General features: G+C 49.2%; 1 protein-coding gene across 2 annotated transcripts in view; it reads left to right on the forward strand.

Annotated features, from left to right (window-relative positions):
• Positions 1-19,734, forward strand: part of ASTN2 (astrotactin 2) — an 898,753-nt gene that overhangs the window by 635,907 nt on the left and 243,112 nt on the right. For both annotated transcript variants that reach the window (XM_039245856.1, XM_039245858.1), the window contains exons 14-15: positions 14,638-14,762; positions 19,142-19,246. In XM_039245856.1, the coding sequence (XP_039101787.1) occupies positions 14,638-14,762; positions 19,142-19,246 (230 nt within the window). The remainder of the gene's footprint in view (positions 1-14,637; positions 14,763-19,141; positions 19,247-19,734) is intronic.

Raw genomic sequence — 19,734 nt, forward strand, 5'->3', positions numbered from 1 at the left:
AAGAGGTGGAGTTGAAGACCCATTCTCAATGTGTGTGGATGGGATTATCATAGACAAACTCGAGGCTGAGCCATGTGACAACCTGATCACTAACTAGCAGGGGTAGAAGCTAGACCTAGGCTCTTAGAAACTAAATTGAATTACATGTTGGCATCAGATCTTGAAAAGACCAAAAACTATGTTCATTAATTAGATCTTTGGGGTTTCCTAGGCCCTTTTTAAGTCTTGACATCCACTGGTTTTAAGAAGCACTTAAAATCATTCCCAGTTGTCCTATACTGGTACCCACACTTCACTGTGGTTATGATGTAAACGAGCTAATGTCCACACGAGCTGGGGCCTGGATTTGACTGCAACTGATGTCAGATCTGTCGGAATTGAAAAAGAAGGGATATGAGAGATGATCAGGGCTCCTCATTAGCTCACTGTTGCAGAAAGCACGTGCAAATATTGCTGCCTTTCTACTGCCTTTGGGTGTTTTCTTTCTCCATTGCTAATGACTAATAAAAAAAAAAAAAGAGAGAGAAAGAGGAAAGGAGCAAACAAGAAAGCAATTGCTATTAGATTTTCTTCTATTGCAGCAGGTTTCTCATTTTGCAGAGCTCATTAGAGGTGGCTATATGGAAAGACTTCCAAGGTGCCCCAGGGAGAAGGGGAAAGACAAAATAGAAGAAGAAACTTTCAGAGATATGACCCCTGCCACAAATTCACTCCAGAACCAGCTGTTTCTAGACCACGTGTTCTGATTCTAAAGGGCACCTAATAGCTTGGTTTTAAATGATAACAAGAGAGAGAGAGAAAGGAAGAAAGACAGAAGAAAGAAAGAGAGAGAGGAAGGAAGGAAGGAAGGAAGGAAGGAAGGAAGGAAGGAAGGAAGGAAGGAAGGAAGGAAGGAAGGAAGGAAGGGAGAGGGGAGGGGAGGATAGAAAAGAAAAGAAAAAAAGAAAAGATAAGGGTTCTCTTTCTCTTTAAATACTACGATGAATGAAGTTACAAATGCACGATGCTGTATGGTTAGTTAAAATGTGGCTTTGATTTTTCCTATTTGTTGCTATAATTTAGGTAGTTTTCTTTTTAAAAATGTATTTATGTATTTGGGAGGGGAGGGCAGAGAAAGGGAGAGAGAAAATCCCAAGCAGGCTTTGCATTGTCAGTGCAGAGCCAGACTTGGGACTCAAACTCATAAGATCATGACCTGAGCTGAAGTCGGAAGCTTAACTGACTGAGCCACCCAGGCACCCCTAAGTTAGGAGTTTGGAAATATCTTTTTAATTTAATTTGGAGTCCAACCTACTGGAGATTCAATTTCACAAACATTTTTGAGAATCTTCTGGTACCTAACACTTTGTTGTGAACTACAGGAGGAGAAAGAAGACACAGTCTCTGCTCCCACTGTGGGGACAAAGACACACTCACAACAATTCCTGTGTATAATGTGATAGTACGAGATATATTCAACATACTGTGCTGGTAATATTGCCTTTAGCATGAATAACTGTCCTGGAAGGGCTCTTGGGTGGGTCAGTTGGATAATGTCTGACTTCAGCCAAGGTCATGATCTCGCGGTTCATGAGTTGGGGCCCTGCTTCAGGCTCTGTGCCAACAGCTCGGAGCCTGGAGACTGCTTCGGATTCTGTGTCTACCTCTTTCTCAGTCCCTCCCCCATTTGTGCTCTGTCTCTTTCTCTCTTTTAAAATAAATAAACATATTTTTAAGAACACCTTTGTTAGATATCAGGAACAGGGTATGAGGTTAGGGAAAAATCAAATCTACCAGCCAGGAAAAAAAAAAAAATCCCATGATAGAAAGGAAAGAACTTCAAATTAGTAGCCACCTGTCCTGGGTTCTCATTATAGTCCTGTCATGTGACTTGGACAAGCTGTGTCTGCTGCCTGGAAAGGAGGAAAAGAAAAGAATTTGAGGTCCATCCCAGCTCTAAAATCTGCATCTCTCTTATTCCTAATCAAGACAGGCTTTTTGAGAATGTTAAATAAAACTATGCTCCAACAGTAGCAATAGCTACCCTTTATCGAGAGTCTGGTATTTTTAGTCCTTTTTCTAAGTGATTCACATTATGGACTCTTTTAATCTTTACGACAAGCCTGTAAGGCTATCGATGATTATTATTCCCATTTTTCTGATGAGCAAACAGAGGCCCAGGAAAGGTTCAATGTTCTGTCTTACCAGAGCCATGTATGAGCTGGGAGTTGGGAGCATGGTGCAAATTCAGGTGTGTTTGAGAAGGAAGACACAGAGTGGCCATGGGAACAGGGTTCTTCCTCTTGGGAACTTCTTAGCCCTCTGTGCCAAAGCCATTGAGGACACCTCAAAGAAATGACTTGTCAAAGAAATGACCCCAGAGCTTAAAAGACCCCCAGAGCTGGGAGGTGATTTAAGGCCACCTGGCAAGTTAGTGGCCCAGCTTCACAGAACTGGCCTCCTGTCCAGGGCAGGACTGGGAGTGCGTGAAGAATGGGGAGCGCGCACACCAGGGTTCAGTGAGAGTCAGTTGTCCCCAACACTTGGGACTCATTCAGCAAGTGCTTTAGTGTACCTATTCTGTGGCTGCTGTTAAGCTAGACCCTTGAGACACACATGAATGGAGGTGTGTGGGGGTTGCGGTGCCCTGAGAATAGAGAATGCCCCGAACACTGGAATATGAAATCCTAATTATAATGGAAATGTTTTTAAATGCACAGGGATAGCGGCTTCTGCCTTTGGCTGTGATAACATAGGCGGCTAGACCCTTCTGGGACGGAGGGGTAAATCTCAGCGTGCAGTGTGGACCGTGCTTGCAGATGGGGATCTAGGCTGAGTGGTTCCCCCCTCTCAGAGACTCAGGTGCCACCTAGGACCAGGGGCTTCTTCATCAGTCCCTGCAGACTTGTGTTTAGGTCCACATCTCTGTCTGGAGGATCTAGCAAGGCTAATTCTCCTCTTCAGATCTCATTATAGCATCTGAAAAGCAGAGATAACGACAGTGTTGGGTCAGGAAAAAATGCAGACATCGGGCCTAGTGATGTCGAACTTTCGCCACCCCACCTCTGAAACTGGATGCCGGATATCAGGGTCTTTGATTCCTTCCCTTGAGAAATGGAGGGGGGAAGTTCAGGACAGGGCTCCAGAGGCCCCCGGGACAGCAATCTGGCCTGCTCCCAGGGTTAGGACACCATGAGGAGTCCTGGTGCTGTGGAGATGGAGGGCGAAGGGGCCGAAGAGAAGATAATGTTTCTCTAGCCTGCAATTTCTTTCAATTTCAGGGATTGCAATTACCAGGGCAGGAGTTAGAAGTAGCCATGCCTGGAATGCTTAAGTGAGTCTGGTGCCGCTGGTAGAAGTGGTTTTGCATTTAGAGAGGGAAGGCATGTACAATGTGTAAGCCAGACTTCACTGTGTGTGTGTGTGTGTGTGTGTGTGTGTGTGTGTATTCATGCACACTTTTGTACGCATGAGGGCAAGGCAGGGGAAAGACCGTGTGAAAACGGTTGGAGAGGTGGGTGCCGGAGTGGAGTGTGAGCCTAGGAAAGTGACCCTCACCTCACTGAGGCCCAGTTTCCTCACCTCCAGCACTCAAGATAATAATGACTCCGCAAGATGTTAGAAGTGTCTTGGTCCATTGGGCTGCTCTAACAAAATACCATCAACTACATGGCAGAACCAACAGAATGTTTTATTTCTCCAAGTTCTGGAGGCTGAGAAGTCCAAGATCAAGGCAATGGCAGATTCAGTGTCTGCTGAGCATCTGTTTCCTAGCTCTTAGATGCTACCTTTCCTCACTTGGTGGAGGCGACTAGGAGCTCTCTGGGGTCTGTCTTATAAAGGCACTAACCCCATTCATGAGGGGCCCACCCTCACAAGCTAATCACTTCCCAAATCCCCCACCTCCCAATAACTTCACATTGGGATTAGGTCTCAACATATGGATTTGGGGGGTGGGACACTAACATTTAGTCTATGGGGGAAAAAAAGTTAGGAACAAATCCTGCCGAGGACCTAACACATGACACACATTCAATAAAAAGCATACTGTTACCAGTGTGGGCATCCATCTGGTACATTCACCCAACCCTGGTATTTTCAGTGAGTCAGCTTGCACGTTTCAGCATTTCTTTTTGGGGCAAGATTAAACATTACTAGCCTATTTTTGCATAGTTTTTAAGAACATGGAGTTGAATCATTCCAAGTCTAGCTTACTAGTCCCTTGCACTTATTAATCTCTTTATTCTTCTATTCCCTTATTTAAAACAAATAGAATAAGAGTGCTTACCTCCCCTGGGAGGGGGAGCAGAAATGGAGTGTAGTAGGCAGAATATTGCCTTCCAGATGTCCATGTTTTAATGCCCAGACGCTGTGAATAAATTACCTTACATGGCAAAGGGTGATTAAAGGTACAGATGGAAATTAAGTTGCTGATCTGGAGATAAAGAGATTATTGCCTGGATTTTCCAGGTGGGTGTCATATAATCCCAAGATTCCTTAAAATGGCAATGGGAAGTAACAGAAGAGGCCAGAAGGATGTGATTCCAGAAGAACTTGACTTGCCATGGCTAGTTTTGACGGTGGTGGAAGGGGGCCCGGGACCAAGGAATGTGGGCAGTCTCAAAAAGCTGGAATGGTTCCTACTGTTGGAGCTTCCAGAAAGCATGGAGCCATGCAGACACCTTGCCTGAAGCCCAGAAACCTATGTCCGGCATCTGACCTACAAAAAAAAATATACTAAGTGTATGTTGGTTTAAGCCACTGTATTGGTGGAGCTTGGTTACAGCAGCAACAGAACACTGATACACTAATACATGGGGCCCGTGATACCTCTAAATTAGAACCGTCATTTTACAAAATCATTCTGGCAAGAGGATGGTTAACAAGGCTGAATGCAGAGTGTATTGTTAACAGGCTGTTGCAGCAGACCTTGGGAGAGGGGGTGGTGGCCTGAGCACAAGCACGACAGCTGTGTGCTGTGTCTGTAACAGACCCCGGAACCAGGGTGTGTAGGTGAGGAAGATTCAGAGGGCAATTGCCCAGACAGATCCCTGCAACTGAGAAGTAGGGAGCCTTGAATGGGAGACTGGCATGCAAAGAACAACTATATACTTGCCAGAGGCTATGGTCAGAGCCAAAGTCAAATACTATGGAAGCAGGACATCTCTGGGGCTCAGGGATGCGTTGTAGAGAAGACGACACACCAAGTCTGTCTGGGAAACTCCCGGGTGGGCTCAGAGGAGGTTACAAAGGAGAATCAAATGCACCTCTGCTTTTAAGGAGCAGAGGGTCCGAGGAGGTTGGGCAGGTAGCGTGGCCTTTCTTAGGAACCCTCCAAAACATGTGAGAAGAAGTAGCTCTGGGCTGGAAATCAAAAATTTGGATGTGTAGCCTGTTCTGGTCTCTCCAACCCAAGATCCAGTAAATGAGCCACTTCTTCATCTTGCCTTTGACTCCTGTCTCATCATTGTGCCGAGCATCAGCTGAGATAAGAATGGCCCCATACGCAGGGACCACTGTAGAGCCAGTGAACCAACTCTGTGCCCATGACCCGTGGAACAGCCCAGAGGGTAGGGGTCGTGAACTGCATCCCGCCAAGAAGGAGATGGCTCCTAGAGACACCTCCCTCTGGAGGTGGCTGGGCTTGCACAAAATGCTGGGGGTTTTGCTGAGATCTGGCAGTCTTCCTGTGAACCTCACACATAGTGCTTGGGCTGAGATGCACTGCCAGCAGGAGGGGGCAGGAAGCAGGCAAGAGCTTCCCAATGGGCCAAGACACACTGGTCTGCTCTCTGGCCACAGCAGGTGAGAACAGGGGTTTCTGGGGGCCTCTGGTGCTTAGCTGAAAGTGGAGGTGGGCCCCAGAGTCAGCACTGCCGACACGTCTCATGTCTCCTTCCGCTCCCACCGCATACGGCTAGTGACAGGGAACAGCAGGTCCCACTTGTCGCGTGTCTCTCAAAGCTGTGCATCTTCTCCACATTCTGTCATAGGCGCCTCCACCGTGCCTGTCTGGGGTGCTGCAAACCCTGTAACTGCCTCCCTCCCTCCAGCCTTGTTCTTTGTCAGCTCGCCCTCCGGCCTGTGTCCAGGCTATCTTCCTAGAGCTCCGATCAGAAAGTGCTGCTCTCCTGCTGAAAACCTACCCTGCAGTGGGTCATCTTGCCCTCAGAATAAAGCCCACATTCCTGGGGTGCCTGGGGGCTCAGTCGGTTAAGCATCTGTCTTCAGCTCAGGTCATGATCTCACAGTCCGGGAGTTCGAGCCCCACATCGGGCTCTGTGCTGACAGCCCAGAGCCTGGAGCCTGCTTCTGATTCTGTGTCTCCTTCTCTCTCTGCCCCCCCTAAAAATATACAAAAAAAGAATAAAACCCACATTTCTTAGCCTCACTCGCAAGACTCGTAAAAGCTGATCTGTCTACCTGCCCCTCTCCAGCCCATCTTTGCTTTTTACTCAGTGCTTTTACATCTTGAATCTTGGCTTCTTTCAAATTCCAGAATGTCAGAATGTGTCATGTGAGTGTTTATCCATCCTCTCTATCTCTCTCACTTTCTCTCTTGCTCTCTCTCTCTCTTTCTGTCTGTCGCACGCACGCGTGCACGCGCACACACACACAAACACTCACACACACACCACACTTTGGACTTCTGCACATGCTATTCTTTCTCCCCAGACCCCATTTTCATTCTTTGCTCTTTCTCTGGATGACCCCTCCCAATCAGTCAAGGCTCACCTTCTCCAGGCAGCCTTCCCACCTTGCCCTCCTCTGTACTCCCTTGTTCTCTGAACCTCCCCTCTGTGAATCTTAAACTGTATCAACATTTTTCCCACTACAACTCAGTTGTACAAAACACGGTAGTAGTCTTCTTAATTTTCTATAGCTGATATAATCTTTTCCTCCAGTTTCCATTTCACTGATTGCAAAAAAACTATTTCAAATTACCAATTAAGGATATAGAACAGCCTCTTTAGGGGAACTACTTAGTCTGTTCAAAGTTGAACTCTTCCCCAACCGACCCTGTCTTGTCTTCACCAAGCAGTCTCCCCAACCTCCACGTGGCCTCAGGGTGCAGGTGGTGCCAACGGAGAAGGATTCTGGTATAAATGTGGTGTGCTAGATCCTTGCTTGGAGTCACTGTGTGGATTTCTTACCTGAGTGTGGCTCTGAGCCCTTGCACTGGTATCCATTAGGATATGGCTGGCCTTGGGGAGTCTTTTGAGGAAGATTATGTGTCAGAATGCACTGCCAGAGTCCAAAGTCTTGAGGTCCCCACACTCCGAAGCCCTCTTGTTCTAATCTCAGGTCCCCTTCCCCATCCCTGCCTCCACGCGAGAGGGGTTATGGCGGGGAAGCCTTGTAAGCTTTATTATGTGTGTCCGTGGGTGCAGGAATTGGAGGCTGACTTCTGCCAGTCTCTTGCTCACCTACTGCTTCCTTCTGAGGGGAACTCCCATAGCTCGTTGGATAAAGGGCTCCCCAGCTCCCCAGACTAACTCCTGATCTGAAGCAGCAGGCCCTTGCTCACCTGCCCTGGGACTCTCCCCAAACTCTTACACATTTGTAGACACTGCCCTCGAGGCTGGGGAGGGTGGGGAGGCAGTGCTGACTTCCAGAAGGCCAGAAGGAGGTTGTCTACCCTCAGGTATGAGCTCCTGGCCCCTAGCTTCTCTCCGCAGTGATCCAGCCCAGCACTGATGGCGGAAAGAAGGGTTTTCTCCTTCCTTTTCCTGTCTGGTGGGAACTCCCCTGAGGTCATAGCCTACACCATCGATACATTAAAATAAGACACTATGATCTGAGTCAACCAGGCCTGGCTTTGATATATAAGGGGACCTTCACTTTTAGTACAGGCTGGCGTTCGAAACTCTTATCTGGCTCAAGACACTACAAAGTCATCTTTGAGATGCAAAGCTGAGCCATGACCCCCTTTCTTCTCTAGATGGTATCTGCCCTTCTACCTAAGGGATGAATGCTTTTGATTGAGCAGGCGGGGTGCCATGGACAAATATGATTTATGGGGAATGAGAAATGCTTCAACCTCTTCAAAAACCATTATTCACTTTGCACACATTTGCACAATTACCTAGAAGCATTTTACACAGGTGTCTCATACTAGGATGTGGGAGCTTGAGGATAGAGAATGTCTATTTTGTCATTGTATTTCCAAGGCCTGGTATGTAATAATGAAGACTATTCGAATGAATGAATGAATGGTTAGATGAATGAATGAATGAAAGGTTGAATGTAAGAATGACTCAGTCTAGCATGTGAGCAGAGAATGTAAACAAAGACCCATAATTAAGAAGTAGATCACAGAACAAAGTTTCTAACTATTCCCCAAGAAAAGCAGGGTTTGAGGGTGGGTATGGACAGACGTCAGCATGGATTTAAACAACACTGGTCCCTGTGACTCCAGCACCTACAGAATGGCTATGATTCAAGCACAACACATCTCAATCTAGACTTCAGAGAAACCCAAGTATTTTTACCAGCTGCTCATCCTCCCTCTCCCAGAGGAAGGGAGTGGCTTCCCCAGACCCCTAGACGGACAGGAACAGAGCCAAAATGAGAGCCGGTGTCCCAGCTCATTGATCACAGAGGAAAACACATCTCAGCCAAAGACACCTTTCTCACTTGGCAGAAAGGCTCAGTTTGGTTGTAGGTGAGGGATGTGACATGGTCTAAAACAGGTGAGATGTCCTCAGTGGTGCTGGGGGTTGACTGCCTCCCTTTTAGGGGGCCTTGGGCAGCCTGGGGAGAGCCACGAACAGTGGACCACTCCCTGCAGACTTGACATCTTGCAGGCCACGGCTCCTCGCCTTCCTTCCACTGAGGAAGAGCTGCAGACAGCGCTGGCTGTGGTTCTGGGATGATTTACTTCCCTGAAATGCCTCAATTTAAATGCTAATTTCCCCAGAACTGAGGGGTGATCGGCTCTTGCGTGCTGGTGGCTGTGTATTAATGTATCCCAAACACTCACGCATATTCTTAAATTGGGGCAGGAGGGAGGGAAGACCTCAGGTAGGGTGGGGAGGGTGGTGGAGGAGCCCAGCCCCCTGCCGCTTGCTGTTCTTGTCAGCATGGCTGATGGGAGGGAAGCTAGACAGGGTACATCCTCTACGGAAATGCTTTCTAGCCGTGTCACTTAGAGGTCCCATGCAGGTGGCATAGTGGGGGAAGAGGCCTGCTTCTCACCTCTGCGCACGACCGAGCACATGCTTACAGGGCTTCTACTGGGAGTAGGCACTGTCTCAGGTTCTCATAAAATGGAAGTGACCTCCCCAGGGTCACACAGCCAGCGTTGGATCTGTGTCTGCAGGACTTCTGAGCCCTTGCCTTTTCCACCGCCAGAGCCCAGGCCACTTCTGAGATCGATTCACGAGCAAGATGCATGAGGGAAAAGTGATAGGAAGGCTTTATTCCATCTGGGGAAAATCAGGATGGTTGCATGGAAGAGGAGGCAGGTTTTAAAGGGGCCTCTCGCCTCCTGTTAATATCGCTCACCCCACCCCATCCCCTGCATCTCCACACACGTACATATGTGTTCATCCAGAATGGGGGATCTGACCCACCCCTGCTCAGAGAGATTGCCTTTGCCCATCTGGTCCCCAGCAGCTCAGTGGGGCCCAAGCCCCAGCTCCTATCCAAGCTTCACAGGAACCAGGGTGCCTGTGCAGTTAGGAAGAGGAAGACAGGAGGATTTGAAGCTCCATGGGGACAGGCTGGAATTTTAGACTTATATCCCCAATACCTCTCAGATCCACTGTTCACTGAGTACACAGTTTGTATGCAGTTTGCACTGGGGAGGTGCATTAAACCATGGAGCTCACAGTTTAATGGGCAGGGTAGGTATCAAGTAAGGTCCCTGGGAGCACATCTATGGGTAAGAGCTGGGAAGCTCTTCATGGAAGGAAAGAGCCAGATACTATGGGAAAGCGTAATAGGAGAACTGTCCTGGGCAGTAAGTAATGTGGAGTCTGGATGATAAGCAGGTGATGGCCAGGTGCACAGGGCAAGGACCAGAGCTTTCTGGAGAGAAGGCAAACCCCCAGTGGGCCCTTTGTAGGAAGTGAGAGGAACTTGAGGGCAGTCAGTACGGCTAGAAGACAGTGGATCAAAAGGGCAGGGGTCAAAACAGGAGGCAGCAGGAGGAGGCTGAGGCTAGACTGCGGAGACCCTGAATCCAGACCTTCCTACACAGCTTGCATTCTCTCCTGGTCCTCACAAATGGAGGCACCTCCCTGGTGCCCCTGGTGTGCAGAGCAGTCCCTGCAACATGAAAGACCCTAGTAAATGTGGAATAAATGTGACCTCGTACGCCCAGAGCCCTCCTGAGTGCCCAGAACCCAAGATCTGCTATTTTTAAAAATTAGTTAATCATTTTCAGAGGTGCCTGGGAGGCTTAGTCAGTTAAGCAACCAACTCTTGATTTCTGCCCAGGTCATTACCTCATGGTTCGTGAGTTAAGCCCTGCACTGTCAGTGCGGAGTGCAGAGCCTTTGCCCCTTCAGCACTCTCTCTCTCTCTCTCTCTCTCTCTCTCTCTCTCTCTCTCTCCCCCTCACAAAAAGTTGATTACTTATTTTAATAGCAACTGAAATTGAACTCCTTTCATGGATATTTTGGGGGAGAAGTTTGGCTAAAGAAACCGTGGCCCTGTCACAGTTTGAAACAGGACATCTGCTGATGTACACACACAGACACGTGCATACAGGCACATCCATGGACATGAGAGTGCACCCACTCTGGTGGTAAATGGCAGAACTGACTGGCCTCAGGTTGTCCCAGGGATCAAGAGCATGGGCTTTGGATTGATCCACTGGGCAGGTGTTTACCGAGTGCAAGGCACTAAGCTGGGAGGCTCCCCATTGGCTACAAGGTGTCTTGGCCCCTGCCAGATTCCTCACTGTGGACCCATTGGACAGGTTCCTTAACCTCCCCGGGTCCCCATTTCTTTATTTACGAGATGGGAATAATAGTTGTTTCCTAGACATCTCATGCCATGAAAATCACACAGACACACACACATACACACACACACACACGTGCACACACACACTGTTTAGGACATAGCTGTTGATCCACAAATATGATTGATAAATATTACTCATTCTTTTCCCGTCTTCCTATTTGGGATCAGTTGCCTTGTAGTTTTTTTCTATACACACGTATGCACCAGCTCTGAGAATCAGAATTCGCTTTCTGCCAACTGAATTTAACCAGCACCCTGCCAGCGGCCTCTCATGTCCCTTTCGCAGGTGGGTGGATTCTGAAGCTCCTGTCTGGGTTCTGTCTGAGGTTCCGGGGGTGGGGGCCCAGGGGAACTTTGCTGGCGCCTGCTCTTCCCATCTGAGTTTTTGAACCTCCCGTGAGAACTCATCAGAAGCGAAGGCCCTGGGCGCCCTCTGCTGGCAACGGCCACACAGGACTGTGGCCATCCCCAGGCGGTGGAGGTAAAGGGGCCCCTTCCTGAGGGACTGACCTTGGTCTTGCCATCCTCTGCTTTGCCCCTGCCTCCCTCCCTCCCAGCCTTCACACTGCCCTGTGACCTCCCACCCCTGCATCTTCCCCTTCTTTCTCACGTGATTCCTCAATATCCCTCCTGCTTTCCCGAAGCTCCAGGAGAAAACCTTCCTCCAGGAACACAGAGCTTCATGAGCCAGCCTCCCTCCGCCTCCCCCCTGCCATCCTGAGGTTGCCCACTGTGCCTGCCTTTCAGCGTCCCTGTGGGGTCAGACATACCCAGCGAGTGAAGCCTGGCTTATGCAGAGGGCAGAGGGATGTGGGGTGGCTCTCTCTAATAGCAACGCCAGAGAAGGAGACTCTGGGTGTACAGTGAAAAAACATAAGCTTGCTTTCAGATCCCTCTTCTCAAATGCACTCTGTGTAAGTCCTGGAAGGTACTGCAGGCCTCAGAACCTACACCCTCCCCCGTTGGCTGAGCGAGTGCCCAGCTCATGGCGATGCAGTGAGGATTGGGGAGTCACATGGAGACCAGAGCACCTGGTGTGGTCAAGTCGTAATGAACAGCATGCTCCTCTCAGCTGTGGCCTGTCTGGGCTCAGTGCACCCGTGGGCACTACTGCTCTTCTGGCTTTGACCGTGCCCTGCACCTGAGCAGTGCTGAGGACTGGGAGCTTTGGGGCCGGACCACCTGGGATCTCCAACTGGGTTGTGCTTCATCTGTTCAACCTCTAAAGTGAGGGTCCTAATGGCACCAACTTTACAGCGTGAGAATGTATAGTACCTAGAACAGTGCCTGGTGCATGGTAGGTGCTCAATAAAACCTTATTCTTATTGTCATTATTGCAGACTGAACAGCTTTTCTGATACTCGTTTTACAGATGGGAAATCTGAAGTCTGAGTGGTTTGCTCCAGGTTGAACAGCTACAGTGTGGTGTGGGCTGAACCAGAGCCCAGTCTTCAGAGCCATTGGCACCTTGTCACTCATGCCCTCACCTGTGCTTGAAACAAGTGCTTGGGTCGCATGGGGAAGGGTCCCAGAAGCATCCAGCCCACCCAGAATCCCTGATCACTGGGCCCTGCTGACTGGTCCGCATGGCTCATTTGTTGTCTCCCCCACGAGGCTGGGAAGATCCAGAGAACTAGGGGAGAATCCAATCTCTCTGAAGAACTAGACCCAGCTCAGGGCTCCACCCAGAGTGTGAGCTCAGCTGCCTGGAGCATGGGACACCCTCCACCCGGCCGTATCTTTGTGGAAAGATCTATGTCACCTCACAAGGGAGATAGAAGGAACCTTAGGCCCTCAGACCCTGGCAAGTGTTAACATGCCTCTTTCAGGGTATGCCCATCACCCCAGAAGTGTCTTGTTTTCTATGCACATTGCTGTTCCACACACCCAGGCTTGCAAACAGACCCTACGCCAACCACAGACACCTAGGCGGAAGCCATGGTCACGGGCACATGCATAGACTTAAACAAGTATAGCTCCCCAGACAGACAGAGGTACACCCACTCAGGCACACAAAACAGCATGCCTCAGGGCACCCATGTGGATCTAGTAACTCACTGCCATGCACACTTATGCTCGGCCGATACTCCCAGACCCCGCTGCCTACTTTCCCGGGTTCAAATCCCAGCACTCACCACCTCTTAACTCTCTGCACCATGTTTTTTTATCATCTGCAAAAAGAATATAATGGTAACTATCTTGTGGGGTTGCTGTGAAGATTAAGTGATAAAATGTATGTAAAGCTCTTAGCCAGACTCAAGCAAATTCTTAGGATCCGAAACATTGTAAGAGATGACGATGACGAAGATACAGGTGATGCTGATGATGTTGAAAATGGGGATAAATCTCTTACCCTGGACTCCTCTGGCTTCAGGATACAGGAGAGGTGTTCACTACATGAATGAATCGATGTGGGGGCCTTCACGGATGCCTAGGGTGAGGTGTGCAGTGGGGACATGGAGTATAGACAGGAAGTGACCCACACCCGCCTCCATGTTTGTGCGGATGCTTTTGAATGGCTCAAGAGATCCCGGCTTCAAAGGCATTGCTTTGGCATTCCCTATTTTTGTTTTCCTCTTCCTGGTTTTCATTCCAAAGTTGCCCTTTCCAGAGGGCACAGTGAAGTGATAAACATCCTCCCCCCTTTCTTCTTCTCCTCCCCCTTCTCCTCTTCCTCTCCAGATTGTGATTAGTGTCTCAAATTCTGAGCTTTTCTGAATATAAAGGGACCTCAAATGTCAGATTTTAATACCGTCCGTGCCAAGTGGCTGTCAGATTGATTCCCTGCTTGCACACTCTCAGGAACAGGAAGCTCACCACCTGCCTTGGCAGGCTGTTACAGTTTTAGGCAGGTCTGTTGCGTGAAGATTGAAGCCTGCCCCTGTGGGATGCACTGATAGTACCCCACTTGCCCTAAAGGGTTCAGGGTTCAGTCCCCCAAGTCTACCCCAAGGTCTGTCTTCTGTTTCCTGCAATGTCCCTGCAGGGAAGGGATAGGGGCACGTGATGTTATCAGGGCAGGAGGAGCATGAGCCTGGGCAAATTAGTGGGCAGTGGAGGGGGGATCTGGGAGCAAGTCACTCCCCTTCTCTAGGCCTCAGTTTCCCCATCTGTAAAAGGAGGCCTGTGATCCAAAAGGTGCCTTAGGACTGCTTCCACTTGAGCACACTCACCCATTCTTTGCAGCCTCCCTTTCTCCAGCTCGACCCTGCCCCTGTTCTAAGCACTCCACGCTATTCTCAGTTCCCTCACATTCTGGCTCGCCACTGTCATTGCTTATGCAAGGGGTTGTTTAGCAGCCAAGTACACAGTTTGTAGAACATCAGACGATGTCTTAAGCAATTGGCAGCTTTATCCCATTAAGTGTTTACAGCTACCCTGAGATCTCACTTTGTAGCAAGGAAATCGAGGTTCTGGGTGGAGCAGGAGCTTCCTCAAGACTGTGCATCTAGTGGACAAGGGACCAGGATTCGAGCCCTCGCGGGCCAGAGTCTAGAGCCTGTGATGAGTACCATGTGCTCTGAGCTGGGACTCAGGCAGCCAGAGGTGCCGCAGCAAAGATACCTGCCCACTCATGAGACTCTAGGTTACTGGTTCTTTGGACAAGCGCCCGGCCCTCCTACCCCGCAGCCCCCAGCAGCCTCCACGTTCTCATTCCCGGGGTCTCTCCTCTCCTCTCCACAGGGAGAACAACTTCATCAAGGACTTCCCTCAGCTGGCCGATGGGCTGTTGGTGATCCCACTGCCGGTGGAGGAGCAGTGTCGGGGGGTCCTCTCCGAGCCCCTCCCGGACCTCCAGCTGCTCACGGGTAAGCGCACACGCTGGACTCCTCCCCACTGCTCTGACCGCACACCTGATCTCTGGGTGCCCGTCCCTTCTCAGCACATCCAAGACAGCCCCCCCCCTTCAGGAGGGACAGAGTGCAAAAGGGAGCTGCCATTTGTAGGGGGAGGCTCCTGCTGTAGGCTGTACAGAGCGAGGGGGATTCCCTGAGACTCCAGACTGAGCTGGGCCAGGTTTACTCTCTCCGCCGATTTCAGGTATGTGAAGCCTAGTCACCGGGCTGTGCATTAGAGCCGCAGAATTTATTCATCCCACGTAACTGAACCTTTGTACCCTTTGGCCAACGACTCCCCGTTTTCCCCTAAACCCTCAACCATTCTACTCTGCTTTTATGAGTTTGGCTTTTTTAGATTCTACATAAAAGCGAGATCATGCAGTATTTGTCTTTCTGCATCTAGCTTATTTCACTAGGTTTATTTTTTAAATCGTTAGAAAGTGAAATCACTGGACCTCTCAACCAGGAGCCTCCCTCACTTGAAAGCATTTGTTACGCAGCTTGATTTTGAATATGGGCACTGAGCCATCCTGTGGGATGGGTATTATTTTCCCCGTTCTATAGATTTGGAATCTAGACTCAGAGAGGCGATGGGACCAGCCCAAGGTCACACAGCACACCTGCCAGGATGAGAACCAGGAGCCATGGCCCTAGGTCTTCTACCCTTTTCACTGAGCTCTGTGGCTCCGCACACCCACCCTTCCCTCTGTCCCTCGTTTGCAGGCTCTCCTGGGGCTCTATATCTTCTGTCTCCCCAGGATGTCCTCCTGCCCCGCCCTCATCTTCCCCTAGGTCCTCTCCTACCCTCTCAGAGGGACTTCCCTGAGATGTAAGGGCTCTGGTTCTGCTTTTTTGTGATACAGTAGTTGGGGTCTCAACCACTGCCCACAGAGAGTGGTCATCCTCACGGCAATTGCCCCATCTCACCGAGAGGGAAATTGTCCCCCAAGGAAAGACCCTGCAAGCAGTGTGTCTAACTTAGGCTCCTAGGCCCCTCTGCCACATGAAAGCCCTGGGAAGCTCCACGTGCCTTTCCAGTAAAGCGGCACGGACAGGACAGAGGACCCCAGTCCCGTGTGCTGAAGGTCTCCAGGGGCCGTCACTGTGCCTGTCTTTATCCGTGTAGCCCTGCAAGGGTCATTGTCCCCTTTTAAGCTGATGAAAGAAATCACTTAACTGGTCCAAGGCCACATGACTAGTCCGTAGTCAAGTCAGGATTTAAGCCCAGTGGGTCTTGACTCCAAAGCTGATGCTGTATCCGCTATCCTATATCACCTTCCTGACCTGTCCTACTTCAAAAAGAGCCCAGATGTAGATCAAATGAAATCACAGACAGAAAACTGCTTTGTAAAATCTGTCTAAAAACTGCTGTGCCTTCCTTAATTTTAGATTTTCATAAGATCATAGGATTTCAGAGCTGACAGGGACTGTAAGGGGCATCTCGTCTAATCCTCCAATGAAGAAATCAGGCCTGTAATATCCTCACCGAGTAATGATCCCTCTTGGATACCCACAGTCACAGGGAGATCACCACCCCTTAAAGCAGACATCACCATGGTCCATGGGGACGGGCTGTGCTTTAACAGAAAAGAACTTCATCTGTCATTGGTCTGTGTGTCCTTGGGTATTTTCTCTCTCTGAGCTTCAGTTTCTTCTGAAATATGGGGTATAACAACCATTCTTCGGCACCGTGGTGAGTACTGGAAATCGTAGGTGTAAAATGCTCAGTGCACTGTGGTTCTGTTTTAGCGTACAAGTTGTTAGGATTATTTGTTTTGACACAAGAATCTTTGGAGGCATCTAATAAGGGAACTGTTACATTTCTAGAGTTAAAAAATATAATTACCAGGAAAAAGCCCATCTTTTCATTACCCCTGTCCTTGGTGGGGATCTAGGATAGAGTGGGATAAAATGGAGATCAAGGATGAGTAAGGACTAGGCACAGTCTTATGATGCTGAGAGCCTGTTATGGGCCAGGCTCTATTCTTGGCTCTGCAAGAGTGCAGACAATAAAGACCATGGCCTTGGGGCACCTGGGTGGCTCAGTGGGTTCAGCATCTGACTTGTGTTTCAAGTCAGGTCACGATCTCCAGCTTTGTGAACTGGAGCCCTGCATCGGGCTCTGTGCTGACAGCGCGGAACCTCCTTGCGATTCTTTGTCTCCCGCTCGCTCTGCCCCTCCCCAGCTTGCTCTAAGTAAATAAACAAACAAACATTAAAAAAAAAAATAAACACCATGGCCTTGACCTCATGAAGCTAGCATTCCACTGGAGGAGCTTATATTCCAGGCTGGATCCAGGAAGGACCAGGGATGGAGGCAGGTGAAGGGCGGAGTGATAATAACCGCTTATGGGGGAGGTCCAGCAATGCGGGTAGAACCAAAGATGACGGCTTTCTAAGTTTCTTGATAATCAAAAGAGGTGGCATTTTGTTTCTTTTGGACACCATGTCACCCAGTGAATGAACTGCATCCACAGCCTGCATTCGAATCCTCTGCCTCCCTGTCTTGAGCATGGGCCCCAGTCACCAATCCTCACTCCAAGCCTCTTCTGAATCAGGATGGGCGCAGACAGATGGGGCAGAGGCTACCCGGCTGCAGGTGTCTAGTCTTCCGTGCAGATGGTTTCCTCCTGCCTGACTCAAAACACAGCCTTCCCTTCTTCCCCCAGCCATTCTCCTTCTCTTCCCAGCCTCTCCAGAGGAAGGACAGGACAGGCAGAGCAGATAAACAGAGAGGACATATTTATAACAAAACAACCCTGCTCCTGTAGACATATATTTGGAGATCATGAATATTTTACTTTAAAATGAAAGCTTCGGGAAAAAAAAATGATGTTATTCCTGAAAAGGCTAAGGAGGGAAAAAAAAAAGTTGACAGTAATGGACAACTTTAATACTACAGTAATGTCCAGAAAGAAATAATTTGTTCCAATGAGATTCTCATTTTAATCTTGGTATCAAATATCTCTTTAAGTGCCTCCTCACCAGGGGACAAGGGAAAAGGACAGAAAATGTGCCTGGCATTTGCAGAGGATACATAACAACAATAATATTAACTGCTGATGAGACTAGCATTTCTTTTTCATGTATTTTTTCCAGATAATAAAAAAAGAGAGTTTTCGGTGGTAAGAGCAGAAAATTTAGAAAATGCAAATGATTATAAATTAGAAGATGAGAATATTTTACACAACCCCCCATCCAGAGTTAACCATTTGCTAACACTGTGCTGGTTTTGTCTTTGTTTATTCTTTGTCTATACCTGTGTTTCCCAAAATGCATTCTATGGGGTATGAGTTCCAATGAACCCTCTATGAAAATGGGATTCCATGGTCAAAAAAGTTTGCAAAATGCTGCATTCAGTAGTATAGTACCTGCGCTAGACCTTCCTAGAGCTTTAGAATGCATATCAGTCTAGTCAAGGTGCTGAGAAATTATACAGGTTTAAAATTTTTTTTTAACATTTATTTTTAGAGAGAGAAAGAATGTGAATGAGGGAGGGCCAGAGAGAGAAGGGAACACAGAATCCGAAGCAGTCTCCAGGCTCCGATCTATCAGCACAGACCCTGATGCGGGGCTTGAACTCACGAACTGTGAGATCATGGCCTGAGCCGAAGTAGGTCATTTAACCAAATGAGCCACCCAGGTGCCCCAGAAATTATGCAGATTTTTTAAAAAATCTCACTTAACTTTGTTTAGCTCAGTCTTACTTGAAATGTGAGCCTTTACGGATGTGCATGTGTGTCTTATGTGATATATATGTACACCCCACGTTTCCGTATTAGAAAACAGTGGTCCCAACAGGAATCAGCCAGCAAAAAGGGCCAGACAGTGAATGTGCGGGACACTGTCAGGACAGCTGTCATCCTGTGAAAGCAGCTGTAGGCGATGTGCAGAGGACGGGCCGTGGTTTGCTGACCCTGCGTCTTCACGTGAAGCATTGCCAGCTCACTACAGGACTTCCACTTCTGTTATCTTAGAATCTCCCGAGGCCTCTGTAAAGTCAGGTCGGCACAGGTGTCCATACTAGCAGTGGGGAAACTGAGGCATTGAGCTGTCTAATGTCCCATGGCAAGTCGCCGGCAGGGTTACGTGGAATCATAAATCTGCATTTAGCTTGCTTATAAGCTGCTGGGCAGAGAAAAGGCAGGATTGGGGTTGAGGTCAGAGGCCAGGAAGGAGGAGGCCTGGAGGCAGAAAGCTGCCGGTCCCAACGAGAGCCCACACGTTCAGGCTGAGCGTGTGCCTGTTTAGAAGTGGCCGTTATACAGAGCCCAGGGCTGCAGGGTGGGGGTTTTGGTGAGTGATCTCTAAACACTGACCTCCCATCACCTTCTTATTCTGTCCCCCAGGAGACATCAGGTATGACGAGGCCATGGGTTACCCTATGGTGCAGCAGTGGCGGGTCCGAAGCAACCTGTACCGCGTGAAGCTCAGCACCATCACCCTCTCGGCAGGTGAGGCCCGCCACCCGGGCAGCCAGGAGCCAGGTGCGGTTCCGCCCGTGTGCCCAAGGGCTTAGGTGGTACCGGGCTCTGGGCTGGCCCTGGGGATGCTGAAGGAGTGAGGCCACGCCTCCCTGCCATGAAGGAGCTCACAGCGAGGGTGGACAAACAAGCGGACAGACAGTGAGATCCTTACATTTCAGTTGGTTCAACACAATAGTAAGGCAGCCATGCCCCAGAGGAGGGAGCTGTCTGTTCTGAGGAGTCCGAGAGGCTTCCTGGAGGAAGGGGTATCATAGCAGCATGGGGAAGGGTGAATAGGAGAGGGCGTAAATGACCATCTGAGTCACACTTATGTTCTATGTATGTCAGGCTTGTGGATTATCAATTCTTCTAGGGCACCGGCTCCTCCAGTGTCTCCTAGATGGTTCCCTTTCCTGTCCAACTCCTAGCCAGCGATAACACATGCCCCTCCAACACACGTGCACGTATCCTGCCCA

Source organism: Hyaena hyaena, unplaced genomic scaffold (genome assembly GCF_003009895.1).
Source record: "Hyaena hyaena isolate Hyena2069 unplaced genomic scaffold, ASM300989v1 scaffold_273, whole genome shotgun sequence".
NCBI classification, from domain to species: domain Eukaryota; kingdom Metazoa; phylum Chordata; class Mammalia; order Carnivora; family Hyaenidae; genus Hyaena; species Hyaena hyaena.